The 26,594-nt window shown below is 38.2% G+C and overlaps 1 protein-coding gene across 2 annotated transcripts in view; it reads right to left on the reverse strand.

The window, feature by feature from the left end:
- Positions 1-1,595: 1,595 nt before the first annotated feature.
- Positions 1,596-26,594, reverse strand: part of brdt (bromodomain, testis-specific) — a 34,675-nt gene continuing 9,676 nt past the window's right edge. For both annotated transcript variants that reach the window (XM_084425595.1, XM_084425594.1), the window contains exons 6-21: positions 24,153-24,518; positions 23,929-24,057; positions 23,563-23,775; positions 20,399-20,577; positions 19,120-19,394; positions 18,531-18,623; positions 18,249-18,377; positions 13,932-13,993; positions 13,614-13,776; positions 13,055-13,396; positions 12,677-12,765; positions 4,957-5,068; positions 4,795-4,862; positions 4,511-4,704; positions 4,031-4,229; positions 1,596-2,360 (exon numbers count right to left, since the gene is read on the reverse strand). In XM_084425595.1, the coding sequence (XP_084281721.1) occupies positions 2,292-2,360; positions 4,031-4,229; positions 4,511-4,704; positions 4,795-4,862; positions 4,957-5,068; positions 12,677-12,765; positions 13,055-13,396; positions 13,614-13,776; positions 13,932-13,993; positions 18,249-18,377; positions 18,531-18,623; positions 19,120-19,394; positions 20,399-20,577; positions 23,563-23,775; positions 23,929-24,057; positions 24,153-24,518 (2,682 nt within the window). In that variant the 3' untranslated portion in view covers positions 1,596-2,291. The remainder of the gene's footprint in view (positions 2,361-4,030; positions 4,230-4,510; positions 4,705-4,794; positions 4,863-4,956; positions 5,069-12,676; positions 12,766-13,054; positions 13,397-13,613; positions 13,777-13,931; positions 13,994-18,248; positions 18,378-18,530; positions 18,624-19,119; positions 19,395-20,398; positions 20,578-23,562; positions 23,776-23,928; positions 24,058-24,152; positions 24,519-26,594) is intronic.

Consider the following 26,594-nt stretch of genomic DNA (forward strand, 5'->3'; position numbering starts at 1 on the left):
TCTCGTTTTAGTCGCGCTCGCAGAGAAAACGAGGTTTATCTCTCTTTCTATATTTTACCTACCTAGGATACAAAAGTATACAGTGCCTCATCATGGTGCATAGAAATAACGATTATTTGAGACCAATTTAAAGTCCGCCTAGAGCAAATTAGATATTCTTACTTGGTCTTACTAAATAAGATGTATGGACACAAAGTATCCTATAGGCTACAATCTTACTATTCTGCTGTTGACTTACAGTTAAGAAACAAAATATCGATAAAGACAAGGACAGTCCAAATAACACATATGGACATTTTATTAATTACTGCTTGGTGAAATGGATGGAACCTGATAAAACGGAAAAGAAACCAAAGTTGTGCAGTGAAATAGTACTTGGATCAATTTTGACCATGTTTCTAAACCATATTTCGATTTTTTTTTTTTTTTGTGATTTTAGGCTATCTAATATAATGTTTATGTAATAGAATCAGTTCGAACAATATTCTCTAAAAACATATTTTTGTTTGGAACACGTTTTAAAATAAACACCTGGAAAATCTCTAAATTGCTTTTCACGTTGTGGCAACAGATGGTCAGATGGTTCATTCCCATGTTAAAATAATCAGTAAAAAAAGTAATATTGTGAAATATAAACATTTAAAATAACTTTTCTATTTTAATACATAATAAAATGTAATTTATTCCTGTGATGACAAGCTGAATTTTCAGCATCATCACTCCAGTCTCCAGTGTCACATGATCCTTGGTGATTTGGTGCTCAGGGAACATTTCTTCTTATTAACCAATGTTGAAAACAGCTTTTCTGCTTTAATATTTGTTGCAGAAACTGTAATCCCTTTTTCTCAGGATTTGATGAATAAAAAGTTCAGAGGAACAGCATTGATTTAATATATACACGTTTTTTATAACATAAATGTCATCACTGTCATTTACATATGATGTCCTTGAAGAATAGTAGTATTACTTTCCTTAAACTTTTTAACAGTATAGTGATTATATGATGGGGACGAATATGTACTGGGAAACAAGAATGACCAAAATATAAATATTTTTTCAACATAATTATAAATGACCACAACACAAATTTTAATGAAAATACTTATTTTTCTTTTATTGATTTAACTTTTAGAATGTGATTTCTTTGAAATAATGTCTTTCCCTCGCTAGCCTGTGACACCTCAGCATGGCGGTGTAATGAATAAAGTGCTTGGGATGAAAACTGTCACAACCATCAGAGTCAGAGAAACGATTTTGAACATGTTTTCAGTGCAGTTACAATCACCAGATCACACATTGGAATCAACATGGCTCTGGAGAACCCACTAACTTTAGGCACAGAGAACTGCCTATCATCTCCAAGAGAGAAACATATGGCACTGCACTTCCAAGTGGATACAAATAGAAATACAGGAAGTGCAATAACTCCTCTAAATATGTCTGATTCGTCAAAGACGGACACCTGAAAAATAAAATAAAAAATAATAATAATTGTCCCCCAGTAAAAAAAGAAAAAGCTAAATATTTATACACACATGCTTACATTACATTTCTGACACTACAGAAATATTTTTTTTTAATATATATATGTATATATATATATATATATATATATATATAACTTAAACAGGACAAGTTTAACGCAGCCAGCACATTTTCTGTTTAAATTGCTGCATTAAGTCAAATATATGAAATACTAGCTAATAGGATAAACAGGGACGGGGCCCTGCACAGGAATATCCTTTACAGTTCTGACAACAGCTAGCGCAAGACGACCAGCTATGCAATATTCATACAGCAGAAGGGGTGATGGAATGTGTCAAAGATTCAGATGGCAATAATAATCATCAAGAGAAGTAAACATTCTTCTTTATAAACAAAAATACAGAATAACAAAAACTGTTGTGAATCGTCAAGACATGTTTCTCTTTCAAAACTGCCTCAGACAATCAGCAGCGTTTCAGTGCAGGCATTTCTGGATCCAAGCATCAAACTTATCAAAATATAAAAAAAAACTAAAAAAAATATACACAACACTGTTAATGGTGCAAATATTGGTCTTACAACATTGTACAATGCCCACTACTGTATCCTTATTTTTACAAGAGCTAGTTTAGTACAAATGTCAAGTGATGCAGCTGTATTGCAGTATTTTTTTGCCTGTCAAAACACCAAGACCCGTTTCAGTCACCAGGACTCATGGAGCAAGTATGGGAAGGGAAAAGACGGCCTGCACTGTTCACTGAACAGAAGCGCAACACAAACAAGCACATTTTTTATTTGTTTATATCTCAGTCCAAGTTCTTCTCAAAGGTGGCCATTATGTCACTCTGCATGGTCATATCAATGACTCCTGACATCTAGAGAAAGAGCATTAAAAAGATAAGTATGTGTCAATAAAACATCATCATAAAACATTATTATTATTACTACTACTATTATTAAAACACATTGTATGAGTTAATAACCATTACAGTTGTTGCATAACATGCATTACTAATCATAGTGATAAACATAACTATTAATCATATAGTCATAACAATAGCAACAATGTTTTTAAATAGTTATTATGAATAATAATCTGGTTAATAAGAATACAAATAATATAATCCCTGAAGATATATTACGGTAACACTTCACAATAAGGTTCATTAGCTAACATTAGTTAACTAAGAATGAACAATATTTTTTCAGCATTTATTAATCTTCGTTCATCTTAATTTCAACATTTACTATACGTTATTAAATTCAGAGGTTGTATTTGCTAACATTAGTTAATGCACTGCAAAAAAACAAAAAAAAACACCAACACACACACCACTACAGCTGCCAGTAGTTTACCATTTTTTTTACAGGATTATTTTTTACAGTGTGTGAATTACCATGAACAGCTGTTTTTTTTATTAACTAACATTAACAAAGATTAATAAATACTGTAACAAATGTATTGTTCATTGTTAGTTAATACATTAATGTTAACTAATGAACCTTACTTTAAAGTGTTACCTATATTACTTAGTAATCATTACAACAAACAACTCTTAATTACAGTAATATCAATAATAGTATCAATGGGTGTGTTTTAATGCACACTCATAATGCAATTATAATGGGATTTTGGCAATATTATTATAAGATACAATCAGGTACGATTTTAAAACCGTTTAATCTGAAATCAATATCTCTTATCTCCATATTATTTATGTGGTGAAATGCTGTATGACTGTAAACCGTATGTCTTAAATGTCTGTCTAGCTTGAACTTGCCCTGCTAGCAACAGCTCTCTCCACGGAAGCGTTGCGTTTAAAGACCTAAAACATTTCAACTCAGATCAATATTTCGTGTCTAATTATTTACTTATGTAGCAAGTAGCCGTGTAATAAGCGGGATAATGTACATCCAGACGGTTGTTATCTCAGAATAAACCCCCGACAGGGTGATGAGGACCTCGACATGAAGATTATATACAGTACTTTTTTTTTCTAGAAAATTTTACTACTAGTGCTGTAAACTATACAGGGAGTCAGTTGGTACTACATTATTATAATATTGAAGGTTAAAATTAACAAATTTGTATACAAACACAAATTACACATTTAAAGTCCCCCTGTAGTCAATAATTGTATCCCTTAAAACTCATCTTTGATCATCAAAATTACATTTTTTTTTTTGTGAAAAACAAACTTCATGCCTTAAAATAGCTAGAATGTAACTCTACACCCTTGCCTCATTTAGTATATGCGGTTCTATGAATATGCAAATTAACCTCCTCTCTAGAGTTTATTTTTGTAGCTGACTAACATGTTTATGGTCACTGAATGACTTTGAGTTAAATATAACATAATTATTATAAATAATAATAATAATAATAATAATAATAATAATAATAAATAAAACCATAACATTTAATAATCAAAACAAACAACAAAGGACAATTCTTTGATTCATAAAATATCCTAATCACTATTCGGATTAAATATTTTAACATTTTTAATTGAATATCTAAATACTTAGTGTGTGAAGAACTTACGGCCTCTCTTCTGCGGCGTTCCTGCTCTCTCCTGCGGGCCATCTCTCGTTCTCTGTCTACAGAGCTCTGCGGAAGAGAGCAGGGCTCAGGTGCTTTGGGGGGATCCAAGATGGCTGCCATCAGAGGCAGCTCTGCTAACTCCACTTCTGGCTTTGAAGGCTGGCAGTCTAGCTTAGTCTTTTGGAGCTGCTGCGTCAGACTAGAAATCATTAAAAGGAAACACTGTCAGCTAGTTCAGCGAGAACAGTCGTACAAAAATCAAATGTGGGCTATGGGGATACGAGTGTAAATTAATAATAGAAATGAAATTTTGAATGCATTATGCATACTCGCTAGGTTTTGAAACCGAGCCATGGGAAGCTGTGGTCAGCTGGAATCATGTCTCCAGCCAGCCAGGCAGAGATTGAACCTCCTCCAAATTGAAATTTACATAACACAACTTTATACACTGTTGCCTGAAAACGAAGAATCCGTTTATACCTGCTTTTGTCTGTGCCGCTCTTCTCTCGACCAGCCTCCAGCTGCAGTTTACGAGCTCTCTCTCGTTCCTCTTTTTCGATGGCAACTTTGCGAAACTGCTGGAAACTTTCCTTTGACGATTTGATGGGGCAAGGAGTTTGAGTAGCCATCTTACCCAGGCTTGTCCAGGAGTCGGCATGCTTTAGGACAATATCCTTAAACGCATATGAATAGGTCCAGGTTATCAGAGAGAACTAAAGATTGAGAGCATATTTTGCTTGGTACCCCATGTAAAGCATCTGTACCTTTTTAGGCAGGGAGGATTTGGCATCTTGAATAGACTTGCATAGTTCACTGGAATCGTGTTTCGCTCCTAGAAAATGTGACAATAACTAATTTCAAGAAACCATTGAGAAAAAGGAAAAGAGAAAAGGACTCCGGAGGAAAACGGCAGAGGAAATGCTGACCGTGCATTTTGTGCAGCTGAACAGAGTGCTCTTCCAGTGTCTCAGGGCTGCTCTGCTCATCCCTCACATTTGTTAATGGACTCTCGTGCAGAGGTGACAACAATGTACATTGCTGCAGAGAGAAAGATAGTACAAAAAGTCATTTGTGGTTGAACATGATTTTTCAGTAGAACCACACCATACCATGAGTGTATATTAGTACTGTTTGTTGTTTTATTTTGGGATCTGATCCGCATTTGAACCCAGAAATGAAGACGCCAAACTTAACCAGATTGTTCTAATGAGAATAGGGAAGTCCAAACCACAGCTATGCACCTTATTTTACAACTGTGAATGTGTGAGATTATATTAGTGGCTATAGGCAAATATACAGAATAATAAAATGTAGTAAATGGTAAAACTATTTGCTACAAACCAGTGCGTTTATTAGGGCTGGGCGAAAAAAAACGATTGACCTAGCTATCGCGTTGTTTTTTTTTGTTTTTTTTTACAATTCTAAAATCGATTTTTTTATTCCAGAATCGATATTGATTCAAATTCAGTTGCTTTATTTTTGTCCTTGCTTGTAGATGAGGTTGACAGAAGTTAGCCACTTTCGTTCCAACATAGGATAAAATGTGTTGAGTGACGTAATATATCCCAAGTGGACGCGTGGAAGAGACGTGAGACTGAAAAGCCCTCGTGCTACTCATGCTGAGAGAGAGATAAGACAATAGAGCTGCACGATTCATCTTTAAAAAAACTGTGATCTCGATTCAAACACCCACGCGATCTTTCAATTCGTCCGTCTATTAAACTGACAAAATCATTATTTATGTGATGCATTAGTTAAAATGATCATACAAGTACTTGGATAAAAGTTTAAAGTTCAAATATGAACACTGATGTCTACGATAGTGATCAAAATGAGCTTTTGATAGAAACTTGGTGCTTAAAATAACATTTATCGATTACATTGATCGAAGGGCAGGGAGTGTCCGTCATGAAAATTTATATTTTAAGACATTTATGAAAATGAATGTTGACAAATAAAAATATGACATGAAAACATGAACGTATGAATAAAAAAAAAATAAAAATAAATAAATGATGCATCGATGTTATCGAAAAATAAATTAATCTAAAAGGAATAGCTGCTTGAGGTAAAGCTGAAGAGTAAAAGCTCTCCAGTAAACTGAAGCCCGTTCTATGACACATCCTATGAGATTAATAATCAGATAACCTAGATACATAACATTAACTGTAATATTACGTAATATTGTGCATCTGCACAAAAGGACGCGAATGCATGTGAACTAGTTTTTTTTACCGTCTATGGTTTGTAAAGGAAACTCTAGATGGGAAACTTCTCTTAACAGCCCGCTGATACACGGGCAACTAAAGCACAGAGAATCTTCAACATTCTATCACAATCCTGTACTCATTACAATGCTGAATATGGCATGTACAGTGAGGAAAATAAGTATTTGAACACCCTGCTATTCTGCAAGTTCTCCCACTTAGAAATCATGGAGGGGTCTGAAATTGTCATCGTAGGTGCATGTCCACTGTGAGAGACATAATCTAAAAAAATAAAAAATCCAGAAATCACAATGTATGATTTTTTAACTATTTATTTGTATGATACAGCTGCAAATAAGTATTTGAACACCTGAGAAAATCAATGTTAATATTTGGTACAGTAGCCTTTGTTTGCAATTACAGAGGTCAAACGTTTCCTGTAGTTTTTCACCAGGTTTGCACACACTGCAGGAGGGATTTTGGCCCACTCCTCCACACAGATCTTCTCTAGATCAGTCAGGTTTCTGGGCTGTCGCTGAGAAACACGGAGTTTGAGCTCCCTCCAAAGATTCTCTATTGGGTTTAGGTCTGGAGACTGGCTAGGCCATGCCAGAACCTTGATATGCTTCTTACAGAGCCACTCCTTGGTTATCCTGGCTGTGTGCTTCGGGTCATTGTCATGTTGGAAGACCCAGCCTCGACCCATCTTCAATGCTCTAACTGAGGGAAGGAGGTTGTTCCCCAAAATCTCGCAATACATGGCCCCGGTCATCCTCTTCTTAATACAGTGCAGTCGCCCTGTCCCATGTGCAGAAAAACACCCCCAAAGCATGATGCTACCACCCCCATGCTTCACAGTAGGGATGGTGTTCTTGGGATGGTACTCATCATTCTTCTTCCTCCAAACACGTTTAGTGGAATTATGACTAAAAAGTTCTATTTTGGTCTCATCTGACCACATGACTTTCTCCCATGACTCCTCTGGATCATCCAAATGGTCATTGGCAAACTTAAGACAGGCCTTGACATGTGCTGGTTTAAGCAGGGGAACCTTCCGTGCCATGCATGATTTCAAACCATGACGTCTTAGTGTATTACCAACAGTAACCTTGGAAACGGTGGTCCCAGCTCTTTTCAGGTCATTGACCAGCTCCTCCCGTGTAGTTCTGGGCTGATTTCTCACCTTTCTTAGGATCATTGAGACCCCACGAGGTGAGATCTTGCATGGAGCCCCAGTCCGAGGGAGATTGACAGTCATTAGATTAGATTAGATTAGATTCAACTTTATTGTCATTACACAAGTACAGGTACAAGGCAACGAAATGCAATATGCAATATGACATGCAGTCATGTTTAGCTTCTTCCATTTTCTAATGATTGCTCCAACAGTGGACCTTTTTTCACCAAGCTGCTTGGCAATTTCCCCGTAGCCCTTTCCAGCCTTGTGGAGGTGTACAATTTTGTCTCTAGTGTCTTTGGACAGCTCTTTGGTCTTGGCCATGTTAGTAGTTGGATTCTTACTGATTGTATGGGGTGGACAGGTGTCTTTATGCAGCTAACGACCTCAAACAGGTGCATCTAATTTAGGATAATAAATGGAGTGGAGGTGGACATTTTAAAGGCAGACTAACAGGTCTTTGAGGGTCAGAATTCTAGCTGATAGACAGGTGTTCAAATACTTATTTGCAGCTGTATCATACAAATAAATAGTTAAATCATATATTGTGATTTCTGGAATTTTTTTTTTAGATTATGTCTCTCACAGTGGACATGCACCTACGATGACAATTTGAGACCCCTCCATGATTTCCAAGTGGGAGAACTTGCAAAATAGCAGGGTGTTCAAATACTTATTTTCCTCACTGTATATTGGCACTGCACATCTTACCCTTAATTTTTATTTTTCATGATAGAAAGTGATTACAGTCATCACTGCGCGTTTTCGAAGCCATAACGAGAAACAACTTTAAATAAAACAGGTTTACTGTTAAAAAAAAAATTAGAACAAAATAACACTGCTGCATTATTAATAGCAATGATTTTTGCCCTTCAAGCCCATCTGAAAGGAATATGACCATCTCAAATAAGAAATAACCTGATCATAGTCAATGTCGCCGGACATTCCATTTGAGCTGAAACTGTTGAGTAGTGGTCAACCGATATATCGCCAAGGCCGATATATCGGCCGATATTTGGCATTTTTTAAATATCGGCATTGGCCGATACGTTTTTCTGATCAGCCGATACGTTTTTCTGATTGGCCGATGTGTTGGAAGCGGGACTTTTATTTTGACGGCGCTCCGGACTTTTATTTTGACGGGCGGCGCTGAGAACACCAGCGCCAGAAGAGACCGGCAACAGCAGCTCCTCAGATCAAACAGCACTCACTCACATTCTCAGTCTTCATTAATTTACGATCTCTGTCAGTCATATCTAGTACTTTGTTAGACAGAACTGGTAAACAAAGAAAGTAAATGGTATGCGAAGTAAGTAAAGTAAAGTGCTTGCTTTTATATTATTTGTAACAGAAAAGGCAAACAATCAGGCTAAAATACTTTCTCATTTGCCGTCAACATTCAGCAAATGCGCATCTATGCCATCTACAAATCTCTGAATATCTAATAAACATTTAATTTCACAAACCTTGCAGATTTAATTGAATCCAGCTGTGATATCTTGTGAAGTGTGCATTACTGTCTGCGAGTGACGGTCGGTCCGTGTGAAGTGAGTGAATGCGAACAGAAGATCAGCTTCACAGGAGACGCGATCGAAAAACTTTAAATCCTTCATTTTAAAATATGCTGATATATAACCAGTTGCCCACTGTGTCATATTCATATCTGTGATATATCCAGTTGCCAACTGTGTCATATTCATATCGTTTTCACTGTGCTGTATGTAAAATTAGCGTTACCTTGTCTTTATTGAAAAAATATGATTACCAGCACGATATTACCAGATTACGGAGTGCCCTGTTACAGTGTTTACCTTCTTTTTATTCACATATTCATATATTTCTAAACAATTACTTTGTGAAAAATACTGTAATAGGATTGCAGATTCAAGAAGTTGCCATCTAAAGTATACAAGCATGTTTATTTTAAAAATTTGTTTTCTAATTTATTTATAATTCATTACATATTGATTAAAATAAATATATATAAAAATAATCGGCTTTAAATCGGCCATCGGCCACCATGCTCTCTAAGATATCGGCATCGGCCATCAAAAAACCACTATCGGTCGACCACTACTGTTGAGTGAATGAATGGTCGGTAAACTGCCGCATTTTTCTAGCTGGTTATTAAACTCAACCGAACGCTTCTTATTTGAGATTAATCAGATATAGACAACATAAAAGTAATCTTACAACTTACATCTGCACCAAAAGATGCGAATGCGCACATGAACTTGACCTTGCTAGATGTTGTGGACAGCGCATTAAAAACGAAAGCACAGAGAATTTACGACATTCTATTACAATCATGTTCTCATTATAATGTTAGTCATATGATAGATTGGCGCTGCACATCTTGCACTTAACTGTATTTCATGATCAAAGTGATTCCAGGCTAGGCATGTGCCGGTATTCGGTAATGCGATAAATCGCGGTAATGAATATGCACGATATTGTTATCGCGGGCACTTCAAAATACCGCGAAAAATTATAATCCGAATTTAGATTTTTAGAACGCGCATTATAGCTTATTTTCCATCAACCGCTTAAACAAACACTGCGTATATGCTGCGCGAAACACATGCGCACTCTGATGTAAACAATCGCCACGTGTATAAGCATGCGGCCAGTGCGCACTTCTAGTCTAATGTAAACAGTCCTCACATGGAGAAGCAGCATGGTGGAAAGAGGAACGCCGCCGCCTACAGTCTATGGCCGCCGCCGAACTATCCGGATCCATCCTGCTTCTAAAAGCAGAGCTGCCAACTCGGCGCATTCAGCGCAAGACTCTTCACACGCTCACGCCACACATCCATTTTCTCACGCAGAGAAAAATCGCGGAGCAAAGAGGACACGAAGACCAACAAACAAGACAGAGCAGGTTACTTTTGATATGAAACAGAACAATTGTGTCACATAACGTTACATTTAAACCATTTAATGACCAGCAGCATGTTAGATGACTAAAACAAATAGATAAAGAGGAGTATTTTGCTGAATATGTGCACTGCACTTTTTTACATATTTATTATATTTTTACTTGTGTCATTACATAATTGTTATAATGAAAACCACATTATATTTGATTTAATTAGTTATTTGTAACCTTTAATAATACCAGCTGATAGGGCTCTATATGGTTACATAGCATTTTGTGAGATATTTTTTTTTCATGAGAAAAAAATAACATGTGGGCTATCTACTGTACCTAATATTTATCCAAAATTAGTCAATATTGAATCAAGATTTAAATCAAATCCCAAGTATTGAATTGAAATCGTTAAATTTGTGTTAAGCAATAGAAACAGTAGCCTACCAGTCATTGTACCATGTAATCATTGTAACATGTTGTCACTAAACTTAATAAAATTCAGTTTAGTTACCAAATGTTTTGACAATCACAATTACACCTTGTGATGCAAGTTTTATTTATTTTTTACACCACCCCCCAATCCATCTGTTTCTCATGTGCAATTAAAATATCGTGATAATACCGTATACCGTGATAAAAGCTCACTCAATTAATCGCAGCATTAAAATGTGATACCGCAGTGCGGCAAAAACTGCAGTGCGTTTTTCAAACCCAGTTTTACTTTATTTCGCCAGTCTGGAAGGCAAGCTGTCTAATGCTAAAAAAAAAAATGCCGCAATAACCAATCAGAAAAAGATTGTTTGTTTTTTTTGGGGCAAATGTAGCTGATATGTGGACTTAAGGTCTAACTAGTTCATTCATGGCACAATGTTTCTCCTGTTTTCCACATAAGCGCTGTTTTCTCTAATAGAGATCTATGGTTAATAACAGAGAAATTTGAATGCTTCTAAATCTCGCAGCGATGTTATAACGATACATGCTAATATGGCTCTGGATAAGCACCACCCATTTAGACAGGTGGTCTCCTCCTAACTGACACAGTGACCAACCACATTTTTTATTGTTAGGTCATATTTAGTGGTAGGTATCCCACAAATAGATAAAATGATAGACAGTGCTGCACCATTATTTGAGCTACCACTGTTGCACAACAGTCAAAGAAATATTCTACAGGCTTTGAAAGTAGTCAGAATTCCTCCAAAAGCAGTAAGACTGGACTGTTTCTTTTGATTAACACCTGGGCAGACTGCAGATTTTCATTAGCTCTCGACAGAAACAAAGCCTCAGTCATTAAAGTCTCCGCCGTTGACTGTGGGATACAACAAGGATCAATGCTTTGACCGCTTCTTTTCTCAGATACACCAATTACTTTGAATAATCATAATTGCAGACGACCTTTTAGATTTAATTCCTTCTAATACCGTCACTGGTCTAGTCCCTTCCCTTCATCAAACCATGTACAACTGTTACAACCAGCCACTCATCATGGGCCCAATAAATGTCAGCTAGCTTGAAAACAACATCCAATGGTGAAAAAAAGAAAGAAAAGAGGAATCAAATCCTCTATTACATTACCAATACCCTGACACATCTTGGTCACATATTAGGTAGTGACATGGTTATAGCAATAAGCCCCAAGAAGCTTTGGTTTACAGTGAATTGAACAGCTAAGAGGCGGTGTTAGGCACGATGCGAAGCATTCTGAACTCTGTAAACCACGGCTTTAGAGGACTTATTGCTGTTATTAAATTGATACTACATAACTGCCAAAGTTTCATAAAATGAACGCACTGCAACAACACCACCACACAAAAAAAATACTGATAACATAATTCTTTTGCCATGCAATGTTTAGCAGAATGTCTGCCAAGGAAAACAGACACAGCACAACTCAGGATTTTCAGAGGTGCTGACAACTCAAGGATTTAAAACTGAGCCAGAAATGGCCTTTATCTTGCTCAACAGGTAAGATATATAGCAATCATTTTGTTGAATGTCAGTGTTGCCTTTTTTTGTTATTTATTGGAAACAGTTTTCAAGAAGTCAAAACAGTGGAGGGCAGTTAACTGCTCAAAAAAAAAAATTACACATTTCCCTCATATCCTTTTAGAAGGGTACAAGTTGACTTGAGATAACATTTACTCTGATAAAATGTTTGCAGGTAACCACATACGCCACAAGTCATAATTCGAGCTGAGCCAATGCCCAATTTACATAATTACCACCAAAAGTTGCATAGCGTACCTTTAAGAAAGTGTCTACAACAAACCACTATATTTTAAAGCCCCTTTTTCCTTTAATGACAATAACCTTATTTAACTAAATGAATGAGATAAACTGTACAAAATAGTGTCTCTTCATATTGATATGTTCAGCAGAAAGAGAATTACCTCGAACAGAGAGCTGGAGGTAGGCTGGGATCCTGTGACAGGCATGGCTGCAGGAGGTGAGGTCAGTGGTGACAGAAGAGGAGGGATGCCTGCAAGATTGAGAAGGAGAGATAAACAGAGAGAGATGGGAGTTTGCCTTCAATGGTATCCTGTTTTATACGTACATTCAAGCGGAGACAGCAATGACATGCAGCTTGGGAGAGAAAAACTAAATCGATGACAAGACTCAGCGACAAACCACCAGTTAAAGACGAACATACAATGCTAACCTACAATGGAAGGGGAAAGTTGCAGATGCACATCGTTAACAGAGCGAGGGAAGAAAGTGAGGGACGGAGATCGGCGGGAGTCGAGTCGACACATCAAGCGACCTCTTACCTTCCTGCTCAGACTTATGTGGAGGCTTCTCTGCAGCAGAAGGTGATGGGGGGCCAACCTGAGATACCTGCGGGTCAAGGGGACTGAGCATGGGACTACAGGGGAACAATGGGTCTGAAAGGAGTGTGGCGGGTGGCTGTGGGGTGATTGAAATGTGGGAAACTTTGGGTGGGGTGGTTGTGTCGTCTTTACAGGGGGAGGTGGCGGAAATATTATGTAAAGGGCTGAGAGCCTGGTCTGGAGGTGGGCTGAGCGGTATGGGGGCAGTGCAGGCTTTACGAGGTAGAGGGGCAGCTTTGCCACTAGGTCTGGATGGCTGAGGAGGCAGCCGGCTGTGTAACGCTGTTGTGGAAGCAGAGGGATGGACAGAAAGGTGTTAAACTGAAATCAAAGTTGCAGATATTCATCTGGTCTCCAAATGCAGTTTTAGATTTAGATGAGGCATTAAAAACAAGAAACCGTTTTCATTTTTGGAGGTCATTTCATTCTTTTTGTGCAATGTGGCCACAGAAAACACATTAAGATGAACTGAAGTGTGAACAAAGGCAGTGAGCCTAACCTGGGAATTCTGTGATGGTGTCCTCGGCAGGATGATTTGCTTGCTGTGACGCAAGCAGGTCTTTGGAGTCTGCCTCTGAGACTAGTGACACTAGGCGAGACTGGCACGTCACGACTGAGGCAGAAAAAGAGTCCTTTACCTCAGCAACGGCCTGCCGCATTGCCTGTTTGGGGAGGGGGACAATGGGGCAATATTTCACTCAGGAAAAATCTGGCCATACATGAAGTGAAATGCTCCATGTGCCATCATCAATGAGTGGGAGTAGGCCATTTAATAATGGTTGTGGACTCTTATTGGCTTGTGTGTTTTTTTTTTTACCTTGTTTTTATTTTTGTTGGCATGACCAGGGGCTTTGCTTTGCTTCCTCTTAGCTTTCTTTTCTGTAAGACACGCACAATGCACACTGAGGTCATTTCACTTCAGTCGTGGCTGAGGGAAAGGCCAACCCCATCCCATGGGCATTTCTGCTGATTTACCCAGTTTGTTTGAGCTCCACTAATAAAAAATAAACTGTATGCATATTAAGTGCTATAAGTGTCAATCACTGAAATAATAATAAATACAAATAATAATAATAATCAAGTTTAATTTCAGGTGGTTGAAATTTGGGTATTTTCAAGTAAAATGTGCTCAATGTGTGAAAAGTGTTTTGTGACGGGAGCAAAAGTGAAAAAAAAAAAAAGAAAAAGTGAAAATGACAAAAGGGGAAGAAATCACAACACTAATCTTAATATACAACAGTTGTCTACAAAATGCGTTTTATTTAAATCTCTGGGTGTCGAACACCAACCTCAACGGTTAAGCTTTATACCCGTCTAGGTAAGTAAAATGCACACATCTACAAAATATACAATAGATTTAAAACAGGACAAGTGGTTGCTTATGACAAGCTTGTTTTGGTCCTAGCTTCCATGTTCCAACTATAGTTTACAATCCAAGTACCTCACATACAACATATTGACGTATGCTTTTTAGGGGTGCAACGGTACAGATAGCCCACGGTACGGTCCGTACCTCGGTTTTTGTGCCACGGTCTCGGTTCGGTTTCGGTACATGTTTTGTGCAGAAAGAGACTGGTATTTCATCCCAAAAATATGTTTTATTTTTCTTATGAGCAGCATAAACAGAATGTCACAGTAGGAAGAACATATGGAATAAATTAACACTCTACTGTAGTCTGTACTGAACAACACTAAATAATACAACCTCTTTAACTATCACTTAAGTTATATGAAATACAAAATGTAAACAAACACACTTCAAATTATTCAAGTGGATCCCAATTCCAAACCTTGATATATGAACTGAAGTGATCAATGTGAAAGAAAAATGCACTTTTACCTTTAACAAACAAACATAAATTAGCTTGTGCTTTGAATAAAAAAAAGCAGAACAAAATAATATAATAAAATGCAATGTTATTTACTCATCCACTGAGAGATTCTTGTGCAAAAAGATGAGTCTATCAACACTGTCTGGTGCAAGGCGAGACCGGTTGGCACTAACGATGTCCCCAGCAGTGGAGAAAATTCTCTCACTAGGAACTGAAGTCCCTGGGACACAGAGGACACGTTTTGCTGCTTTTGCTACATGGGGGAACTTGCACTCATTGGTCTTCCACCACATGAAAGGATCAGCATCAACACCAATGGAGTCTGCTAACCTATATGAAGCAACTTCATCCTCAACAATCTGGGAAAGAGCCTTGACCGGGTCTTGTTTTTTAAAAACCTCCCCAAATAGCTCTGCCATTGCTGTCTTCTTTGGAGGGGGAGAGGCTGACTCTTGTCCCTCTGTGGGTGGCATTGTCTCCGCTTGTCTCTGAAAGAACAATGACAAATATTTAGCATATAGAATAACAGCTGTAAATGTCTATATTTTGCTCCTGTGAACTTAGTATAATTGCCACAATAGAGAATAGTTAAACTGCTGTTTTGTTTTATTGTTGACCTATATATGACATGTTAAATCAACTATATTTTGACAACAAAAAATAATCATTAAATATACAGCCATAGATTCACAGAAAATAAGATCATCATACCTGTGGTTCATACTCCAGGATTTCTGTGGTAAGATCTTTGTAGAGTCTGTCAAGAGAGGATTCATCAAGGGAGGGCAGGGATTTAAACCTGGGATCCAGGGCTGTGGCTTTTTGGAGGTACTTCTGAAGGTCAGGGTCAGTGTACCTTCTATCCAGGTCCTTTGCAATGGCTTCTTTTGCTTCTTTGATAACTGTACTGTCTTCATCTCCAGGTACCATGGATTTGAGAATCATTTCCTTTAGTGGGAGGATCATTGAAGTTGTGGGGGTTGTTTCACTGCTCATGAGTGTTGTCACAGTCTTCAGTGGTTTGAGTACTTCGATTAGTTGCTCTGCCATTTTTTGTTCTCCATCAGTCAACATTGCAATGCCCGTGACGTGGCTCCTCAGGTTTTTGTCCATTGTTAATGCCGAATAGATGGCAGGCTGCTGCTCAACATATCGTGACAACATGTCATGTGATGTGTTCCACCGAGTTATCACATCAATGATTAACTTGTGCTTTGGCAAGTTTAACATTTCTTGTTTCACAGCAAGTGCTTGGTTGGCTGTGGTGCTGCGGTGAAAAAAGGTGACTACTTTCCTCACTTTCCCAAGGAGGCGGGACACACCGTTTATTGACACTGCCCTCTTGGCCGCGAGATTCACAGTGTGAGCAAAACAGCCAATTTGGGGTCCCAGCTCAACAGTTTCATTGACTGCATTAACTATATTTGCAGCATTATCTGTGGCAACGGGTATAGTTGTGTTTGGCCGCTCGAGCTTCCACTCGGTGACTGCATTTTTCAACTCCTCTGCTAAATGCGCACTTGTGTGGCTTTCATAGAGTGGGCGGGTCTGCAGCACGGCACTTTTCATCTGCCAGTCCAACATGTAGTGAACCGTCACAGTCATGTAGCTCTGTGTTGCCCGCGAAGTCCAACTGTCCGTAGTCAGTGCGAGGCTTTCTGTTTTCGCCAAATCACTCTCGATGGCTTTGCGCGTTTTGTCGTAAAGACCAGGGATGACAACCGCACTGAAATGTGTGCGACTGGGCACGGCATAACGTGGGTCGACCGTTTTCATTAAATGTTTAAACCCCACATCCTCTACTACAGAAAAGGGCTGTAAATCTTTAGCAATAAACACTCCCAATGCACCGGTTATCTTTCTGTGTTTCTCTGAAGAGGTCTGGTAGTTCTGAGCAAAAGCATTCTCAATAGACAATTGTTTTTTTTCTGCTGATGCCTGTTCGGTTCGCTCAACTGACCTGTGTTCGGGAAGCGTTATGTCTGGATGCTTTCGCTGGATATGCTTTGACATATTGCTCGTGTTTCCTTTGTAGTAATGGACATGTGCCAAACAAAGTTTACAGACTGTGTAATTTCTGTTGATTGTTTTTTCTCCTTCGTCGTTGTACTCAACCCCAAAGCCAAAATGATTCCACACTGAAGATTTGAAAGATGCTGGTGCATCTTCAAATTTCTGCTTTTCAACTCCGCTAGAGCTCGCCATTTCTACGTGTCTGTGTGTAGCGCGTGTAACAGTTAGCCAAACAACTAGTAGTCAGTGAGTGACTGACACGTGACAGAAGTTAGCGTGTGGGTGCACAACAGTGATTGATTGGACATGAACTTGCGGGGGCGGGCTTTCGTCTGCCTAGACAGGCGTGTAAAGCAAAAACTAAAAGGATGAGCGCAAACTAAAAGGATCAGCGCGAACTCAATGGCAAAACCGAAGTACCGCGGGACACGAGGGTAGATTGTCCCGTGCAGGGCTGACCGAACGGTCCGGTATTTTACCGTGTACCGTTGCATCCCTAATGCTTTTACAATCTATTGTAGATTATCATTACATATACATCTCTGCATAACCTATCACACAAGTACAAAAGGTGAAATTACAAAGCAATGGAATCACATAATAATGAATGAGTGCAGCAGTTTAAAACAGACCAGCTGTAACCCTTAGCTGGGACAATAGCACAAACTACTGTGCCCTCAGCTATGTTTGATGAAGGTCCGAATTGAAAACTGGCCTTTCTTCTAAGTGTTTTTAACCAAAATACTAAATCAACTTCAGGAAAACGCCACACTAAGATCCAACTGGTCTCAAGCTTAAACTACAGCACCAACATAAATAAGTGATTGTGATGAAAACAAGAACAAAATATCGAACACAGGAAAACAACAAATAAATAATAGCACCCAAATAAAAAAATAACAAAAACAACTGAAAGAGTGAGGGACCCCTTACGTGACTAATAATTTTAGCATTATCTGGAGCCAAAAGTGCACAATTTTATTACACAAAAAAAGAGAGATGGGACAAGTAGTGAAAAAAAAGGAACAAACACCAATTTTTTTTTTTAAATTGAGTAGAGAGAGAGAAAAAAAAAAAAAGAAAAAAAAAAACTGTTTAACGTTTCATGTACTTGAACTTTGTTGTCCAGTAGTAAAATAAATTGAAGAGTTTATAACACTGGGGATGTCCAAGTAAGCTTTACAATTTTTGGTTTGTTTTCTGCATCAGTGGCCAGATAGATAGTGGGGGGGCACAGACTGGCCTGAGAGACAGTGAGTGAATAAAAGGGTTGGTGTGAAGCAGCTAACCTGAATCAGAGTCACAGCTATCAGAGGAGCTAGAGTCACTACTACTGCTGTCAGAGCTGGACGAGCTGCTGCTGCTTTCACTCAGACGAGACGGACGGGTCGTGTCTTTAAACTCACCTTCTGTTTCAACTGCACAGAGAAAGAGAAAAATACATGTTTATATTTGCATTTATACAATTACATTTTTATTAAATAATATATATATATATATATATATATATATATATATATATATATATATATATATATATATATATATATTTTTTTTTTAAATATACTCACTTTTGGCCTTTTTATTGGAGTTTGGTTCTCCAGTTGCGTGCTGCAGCTCTTTATCCATTTCCTTGATTTTAGACTTCTTTTGTGACTTCGTTTCTAAAAATGTAAACAGATTACCCATAAATTTAAGCTAAACTTTTTCCCTTTACACACATAAATTTGTATTTCTTGAAGTCTGTTTTAGTGTTTTTTTATGTACGACCAAACTAAAAATGAAGAGCATGAGGCACTGCTGCTCTACAAAATTGTAAAACAAGGTTGCCTGTAACCTTGTATTTTCAAATAATGAGAAGGAAAATAAATAAATACAATTATCTAGAGTATGTGCCCGTTTTGTACAGAAAAATAACCCTCGTTGTGCAAATTCAGGATACATGGAGGCCAAAACACTGTTCAACAAAGATTTCTGGGGTTTTTTTTCCTATATTTTTTTTTACTCTGAACGTATATTTTATATTTGCATGCGTTTAGTCATATCACACGTGGTGTGAACAGGCTTTTAGTACTACTTCTCACATCATTTCATTTCCATAGATTTCCATAAAATATGTCCCAGCATGAAAAGCTGTTAATAAGACTGAATATTACTCACTGTCTGTTTCTTTCGGTTTCTTCCGAAGGCAAGTTACAACGTAGCACTCAAGAGCTCGAAGAGTTGAAGGTTTAAGAGTCTCAAAGTCGATCTCAATCTCCTCAGGGTCTGTGTCCCTGAGCAGGGGTTCTCGAGCCTTGATGATGTTCACTACTTTGCCAAGCTTGTCCCCAGGAAGCTTGTTAATGTCTAGACTCAGTTGCCGTTTCTCCTCATAAGACATGGGTACAGTGTTCATCTCTTCTTCGGAGTCACATGCTCTACTCTCCTTCCGCCTGAGAACAGAGTTGGAATAATTTTGATTTCTCTGCGAATAATGTGCAGTAAAAAAAAAAAAAAAAAAAAAAAAAAATTCATTCCATACATTATTTTTAGTGTGGAAACAGCCAGGAAAGATGTGCGCACCAACACACACACACACACACACATAAAATGTATTCTTACTAGAGATGTGACGGTGATAATATTCTCCCACCGGTTAATCGAATTGTGACAACACCGGTATTACCGGTTTCATCGTGGGGGTGGGGGGTGTTAGAGTGATGTAATTTTTCATCATTCGTATTGAGTTTGATTGACATGCGATCTGACCAATCAAATTCCACCATTTTTGTGCGACAAAGCAGTCAGAAGAGTTATTGATTAACTTCGGTGGATTTGAACTTGGCTTTAACTGAGGCAATCTGTCACGACACATTAAAGAGCCAAAAAACGGTAGGCCTATTTTATTTTTGTTTGACTGACCAAATTTGAAAGTTAAGACTTTGTTTCATATTAAATATTACCTGCTCAGTCCTGTATTTCAGCGCGTTGTCAGTGTCCTCTATTTTTCACTGCTTGAGATCATGTTGAGAACAATAACGCCCGATTTGAGGGTATAGGGCGCGATTTCGGATTCAACCACAGTGTTTTGAATGGTGGGTTCGTTATTATTCATGAAAAACGCAACAACAAAACGGACATTTTGGCATAATTTGTGTGTGTTATGTTTTGTTCAAGGCCGAAAAGAGGACTCGATACTGACGCACGTCTTTTCCGTGTGTGCGCACGTGTGTGTAATAGGCAGGACTTACAGCGCGGTCTCTTGTTTTGTCGCGCTTGAATGGTTGAGCGTGATCATATAACGCTAGTCAACTGGTGACCGAAAATACGGATACTGCGTAATTGCTTTAAAAAAAAAATTTGCGGTGCTGCGGTGGGCAAGTGATGAAACCGGTGTTGCGACTGAACACCGTGTAACACCGGTAACACAGACTATCGTGCCAAGCCTAATTCTTACCCTGATGACTTGCTGCTGTTTGACCTTTTCTGTATTTTTGCAGATTTCTTCGTTTCTTCACTTTTTCGCTTACTGGACTCCCTCTCTTTCTTCCTCTTCTTCTTGGACTTTTCCCTTTTCTTTGGCTTCAAGAGAGGTGTTTGGGTCAGTAACTGCAGCTGCTCTCGTACTGCTTTCAGCTGGAGAATAAAAAACAGAAATGGCATAAAGAATAAGTTCGCCCAATCTATAGTTCAAAACCCTGCAACCTACCTCTCACTGCCTACAGTACAAAAGCATCCAAACCATCATGAAGCTTCATAACTGACTGATTTTGAATGCTCACATTGGCATATAAGACTAAATTTCAACAGGGTTTGACATTAACAGCACAATAGCTAAGCTAACAGCACAAATCTGTAATAAGCATAATAATACCACGATTTAAGATCGTGAGCAATGTCTTCACGATCTGCCTCTGTAGCATGATATGAACAGTCTCTCTTCAGGGCACATTCTATCAGCTGCAGTTCTTTGCCATCACAAACGTTTATTATTTGCATGCGTTTTAAAGCCCTGCCAGTTAAACCTTCAAATGACTTTACTCGCACACTGTTCTGTAATGGTTCAAAGGCTCATAAAACTTACGATTCATATCATATTATGGTTTTTGAGTCAAGGATCGGATACATTTTCGGATCAGCAAGAAAAAAAAAAAAAACCTTGAGGGGGCACACACTTTTAGTATTTCGATACCACAGCAAAAACTACTAGCCTAACTAATAAAGTTCAAATATTATTAAAGACAACGAACAGTCAGTAAAAAACCAACAACAAATACACTAATTACAAGCACAGACAAATACAATATAATAAAGTTACAAATAAAGTAAGGTCTAACTGCAGTATTCAGGTACAGAAATGTAATAATTGGACCGGAGTGTAAAATAACACTATAGTGTTCATGTATGAATGAGATGTAAATTAATGTTTGTTAAAGCTGTGTTTTTTGTTTGATAAACAAATGACAGGTAACAATGCATGAGTACCAAAGTTCTCTTTTCGCTCTTCTTGTACTGGAATGGTTTAAAAATGCTTGAATGTGTCAAATGACAGCATAAAACACATGTAAATGATAAACTTTCACTATATGATGGTTAAACTTTGTAATTAATCCGTGAATCACATGCATGCCTAACTGTGGCGCCGGGCCGTTTGATCCGTTTAACCCCTACTGTTTTCTGAGCGCAACACCTGAAGCTTGTGAAAGTTCTGAACTAAGTTGTATTTCACGTCTTATTGCGCTTAAACTGACAAATACACACAAGGTTTACATAAACACAGTCGGTTGGGTCTAGAGCGATTCCAGACAATTTGAAAATCACGTTTTTTTGCTTCAAACAGACCTCTTTAAGACTTTTTAGATTGTTAACAGGATTCTTTACATTAAAAAAATAAAAAATAATAATTTTAATCCAAATATTTTAAAAATATATATATAATTCAGTGACACCCATAAATACTTACTGGATGAATCAGCGTTTTTGAAAGAAAACTCTTTAATGATTCAATGACAAATAAATGTGACAGTCACTTGTCGCCACCTGGTGGTGTAACGATTTAATCGATACAGTAGTTACTTTCAAAAAGTGATGCTCTATTTTGATCATTTTTGAGAGCAAATGAAAAAGAGAAAATCACTCATTGCCCTTAACTGAATAGCTTTAGCTTTAATAAGAATAAATGTATAATTTATAGTTTATGCAGTAAAACTGCATACACGTCTATGCAGTTATATTTTTTCATTTCTTGCTTGACTGCTACTGTTAAATGGATCTACTGTAGCTGAAAAAAATTAAAGCACTGTTTGTTTCATTTGTATCTTGTATTTTACTTATTATTTGTAATTTGTATCTTTGATCTCATTTTTAATAACAAAGATAAAATAATGAAATAATATTAAGTGAAATAATATTTTGACCCACCCCTACTTTGGCCTAAATAGTCTGTCATTGTTTTTTTCTTCTATATTTTGTTAACTTGTAAGGATAAATATTAGCTTTACATGAAAGCTTACGCTTGCTATTGAGTCTGGAATGCGGATCCGTCTCTCATCTCAGTGCACCTCTGTGTCGAACAAAGAAAAGAAGAGAGGAATATATTTAGCATTTAACAGCAGCGGTGGTAATGATGAGGTGAGCGCCCTAAACGCGTGGCAGCTGTGCGGCGAAATGGACAGGGCGCCGCTGTCAAGAGTGGAGATAGTCACTCAGCAAATAATGCCAGTTTTTTTTTCTTACCTCGGTTGTTTTGTCATAAGTTATGCTGCCATATTACTCCATTAATTGACACTTTAAATATATTTCCAGGCTTATGAAATCCACACACGCTGCCGCAATGTTTTCATTGCCTGCTTGATCAGCCCTTTATTCTAACAGTCTCTCTGCGTAGCAGTTTATAAGACAAGTTTATTTCCTTTGTCGGCAAGAGCTACTTGTGTCAGAGATAGACTTCCTGGTAGTCAATAAAGGAGGAAATGGAATTAATTACAATGGCGAATCCATCATGGCGGAGAAAATCACAGGTTTAAATCAGTTTAGAATTCTATTCCCTGATTTGTTAATCTGTTTAAAATTAAGTGGTGCAAGACAACTCGATTTTAAATAAAACCCAGATCTACAAATCCTTGATTAGCTCTAAACTTTGCTTAATTTAACTTTCCTTATAGGTGCAACCCACCCTTAAAAATCAACATGAAAAAAAGAAAAAAAGAAAAGAAAAAAAAAAGTAGTGGAATAGTGGAAGATTGTGGATCGTGATCCTGCATGATAAAACAAACAATTTATGAATTTTTTTTTTTTTTTTTTTGCCAAATCGCCCACTCCTATACACAAGTAAAAATTTATCCTGTAAGTCCGCAGACTTATTTGTGAAGACTTTTCAGTTTAGAGTGTACAGTATAAGCATATTCATTAACACCTCTTTCGCTTCTTGGCGAAGAACATCTGGAATGGCTTTCGCTACCAAGGATGCATTCAACACTGCCATAGAATTTGTTGGAGGCAGTGTAATGTTGATACAAACCTTTTGCAAGAGTCGTCACATCGGGAAGTGCCAATGATTAACTGTTTTGGAACAACAAATTTATGCATGAAAGGACTCAAATGTCTACATGCAAGTCTTACCTGTTCCTCCAGGTTGACGAGCCTCTGCGCCCTCTCCTCTTCATCCTCCTCTGCGTCTGAGGAGTCTTCTGATGGAGACGATGATTCGCTGTCACTGCTCTCAGAGCTGGACGGACTGTGTGCTCTCTCCTTCTTTACTCTGTTCTGACTCGAGGTTGCGGCTGCATTCCTCGGCTCGTCAGGAATCTTAGAGAAGCGAAACTCAAAAACATCCTAAAAAAAAACAACAACAAAAAACAACATTCAGCCTGTGAGGAAAAACTTAATTTCCTGAGAACAATCTACAGATATTGCATTTCTAAAAGGAAACAGGAAGAGAAGACAAGCAGTGGTTTTGAAGAATGATCAAACCACCAAAAGACACACCTGGAGTTTCCTTGCCATTCCCACAACCTCATGCCCTGGTGGATTGTATTTGTAGCAGTTTGAGAACATGAGCCGCATATCTGCTGCAAATTGCAATGCATCCATGTACTCACGGCTTTCCATCTTTTTCTGTAAAAAAAAAAAAAAAAAAAGAAGCAAATTACATAGCACAATAATAGTGAGCAAAGATTTTCCAGTTATATTAACACAATAGTGGTACTCACTTTTATGGTACCCATATCCATGGGTTGGTGAATGATTTCATGATAATCATCAAGGCCCAGTGACTTAGCATCCACAGGCTTATAAAAAGGCCAGGCATAAGCGGAATGCTTTTTGGCAAACATCTCTTTTAGGATGGCACAGCAGTATTTGAGTCTCTCAGAGAGTTTGGTCCTTCTGCCCACTTGATGCTGTGGTGGTGATTCAGGAAGGTCTTTACAGGGAGGTTTGATGGGTCGGCCACTGCCTCGCCTGGAGAATAACTTCAGGACTTTTGGTTCGGTTACACAAGGGGATGACTCACAGCTGGTGATGGAAGAGGCAGTAGGGGTCGTAGTGTCCGCTTTTCTTTTCACGCCATTTTTCAACTGAAAGAAAATGAGACCATTGATTTAGATAGATGTGGCTTACGGTTAAAACAACTAATGCTCAAATATTTTCTCCTAATATCCCCCCTTTAGCATACCATTTCCATAAATGTCACACACCAAGTGACTTAGATGAAAGCTACTTTGTTGTATCTCTCCTGAGTCAAAGATGCATAACTACACCATTTAATCCTTGCCAAACATTGGGTCTCATTTACTAATAAATATGTGGATCATTCATATTTATATACGCAGGAGAACTTTCACAAATTTCTGCCTAGTTAGTTATTTGATGCTATAAAAAGGGAATGTGACGTCATGATTGACAGCTTCTCTAAACAAAGTAGTCACTAAGGTACCAATCGTAAGGTACTCGGGAGGAGACTGGATATACGTCCATAACTGTTTATTTCACACTGACATAATGAATTGTTCTGCAGTAAACTGTACTAACGGTTTCTGCGAGAGTGAGGGCGGGACCTTGATATGGCGGCTCCACTTCACGCTCACTACTGCGCAGACTTGGGTCCTGTGTTCACTGTACAGAATCAGGTCCCAAATCTGCACAAGATGTCAGCGCCATAATAGCACTTTTCACCAATGGAAGAGAGTGAAGAGGCCCTGAGGCTTTTAACATCCTTCTGCGTACCCCCTCACTGCAGGTCACACCTTTTTCCATAAGGGACACTATTTGCCCCCTTAAATAGATTTTTCCAGTGCATTTTTTACCTTTACAAATACCTTTATAAAAGAAATGCTTTCAATAATAATAATAAAAAAAAAGTGATGCTTTTAAATATTAAATTAAAACCGCCAGTAGGTGGCGACAAGTCACTGACATGTCTTTATGAGGGAGTCAGAAGATGTGTCTGAAACCGCTCACTCGTTCACTCATTCACTAATCCCTACATAGTGAATGGCAGTTGATTGCACTACATCAGCAAAGAGTGAACGAAAATGAGTGAGCGAATTCGGACGCTGACATAATTATCACGCGCCAGAGAGCTTGGACAATTTCGTCATAAACATTACCTTCCCATCTTTAATATTTCCCTTTTTGGCTGTATGAATTGTATGTAACAATTGTATGTGTGTATTTTTCACATTTATTGCGTTATTTGATAAAAAAAAAAAAAAGATAATAAAAACACTTGCTTGTCATATTTATTTACTTTTTACATTTATATGTGAAAATAAAAGAGAACAAAACACTACACAACACATTTGTTTATTCAAATATACAGTCACCTAAAGGATTATTAGGAACACCTGTTCAATTTCTCATTAATGCAATTATCTAATCAACCAATCACATGGCAGTTGCTTCAATGCATTTAGGGGTGTGGTCCTGGTCAAGACAATCTCCTGAACTCCAAACTGAATGTCAGAATGGGAAAGAAAGGTGGTTTAAGCAATTTTGAGCGTGGCATGGTTGTTGGTGCCAGACGGGCCGGTCTGAGTATTTCACAATCTGCTCAGTTACTGGGATTTTCACGCACAACCATTTCTAGGGTTTACAAAGAATGGTGTGAAAAGGGAAAAACATCCAGTATGCGGCAGTCCTGTGGGCGAAAATGCCTTGTTGATGCTAGAGGTCAGAGGAGAATGGGCCGACTGATTCAAGCTGATAGAAGAGCAACTTTGACTGAAATAACCACTCGTTACAACCGAGGTATGCAGCAAAGCATTTGTGAAGCCACAACACGCACAACCTTGAGGCGGATGGGCTACAACAGCAGAAGACCCCACCGGGTACCACTCATCTCCACTACAAATAGGAAAAAGAGGCTACAATTTGCACGAGCTCACCAAAATTGGACAGTTGAAGACTGGAAAAATGTTGCCGGGTCTGATGAGTCTCGATTTCTGTTGAGACATTCAGATGGTAGAGTCAGAATTTGGCGTAAACAGAATGAGAACATGGATCCATCATGCCTTGTTACCACTGTGCAGGCTGGTGGTGGTGGTGTAATGGTGTGGGGGATATTTTCTTGGCACACTTTAGGCCCCTTAGTGCCAATTGGGCATCGCTTAAATGCCACGGCCTACCTGAGCATTGTTTCTGACCATGTCCAT

Source organism: Rutilus rutilus (genome assembly GCF_951802725.1).
Source record: "Rutilus rutilus genome assembly, chromosome: 12".
Taxonomy (NCBI): domain Eukaryota; kingdom Metazoa; phylum Chordata; class Actinopteri; order Cypriniformes; family Leuciscidae; genus Rutilus; species Rutilus rutilus.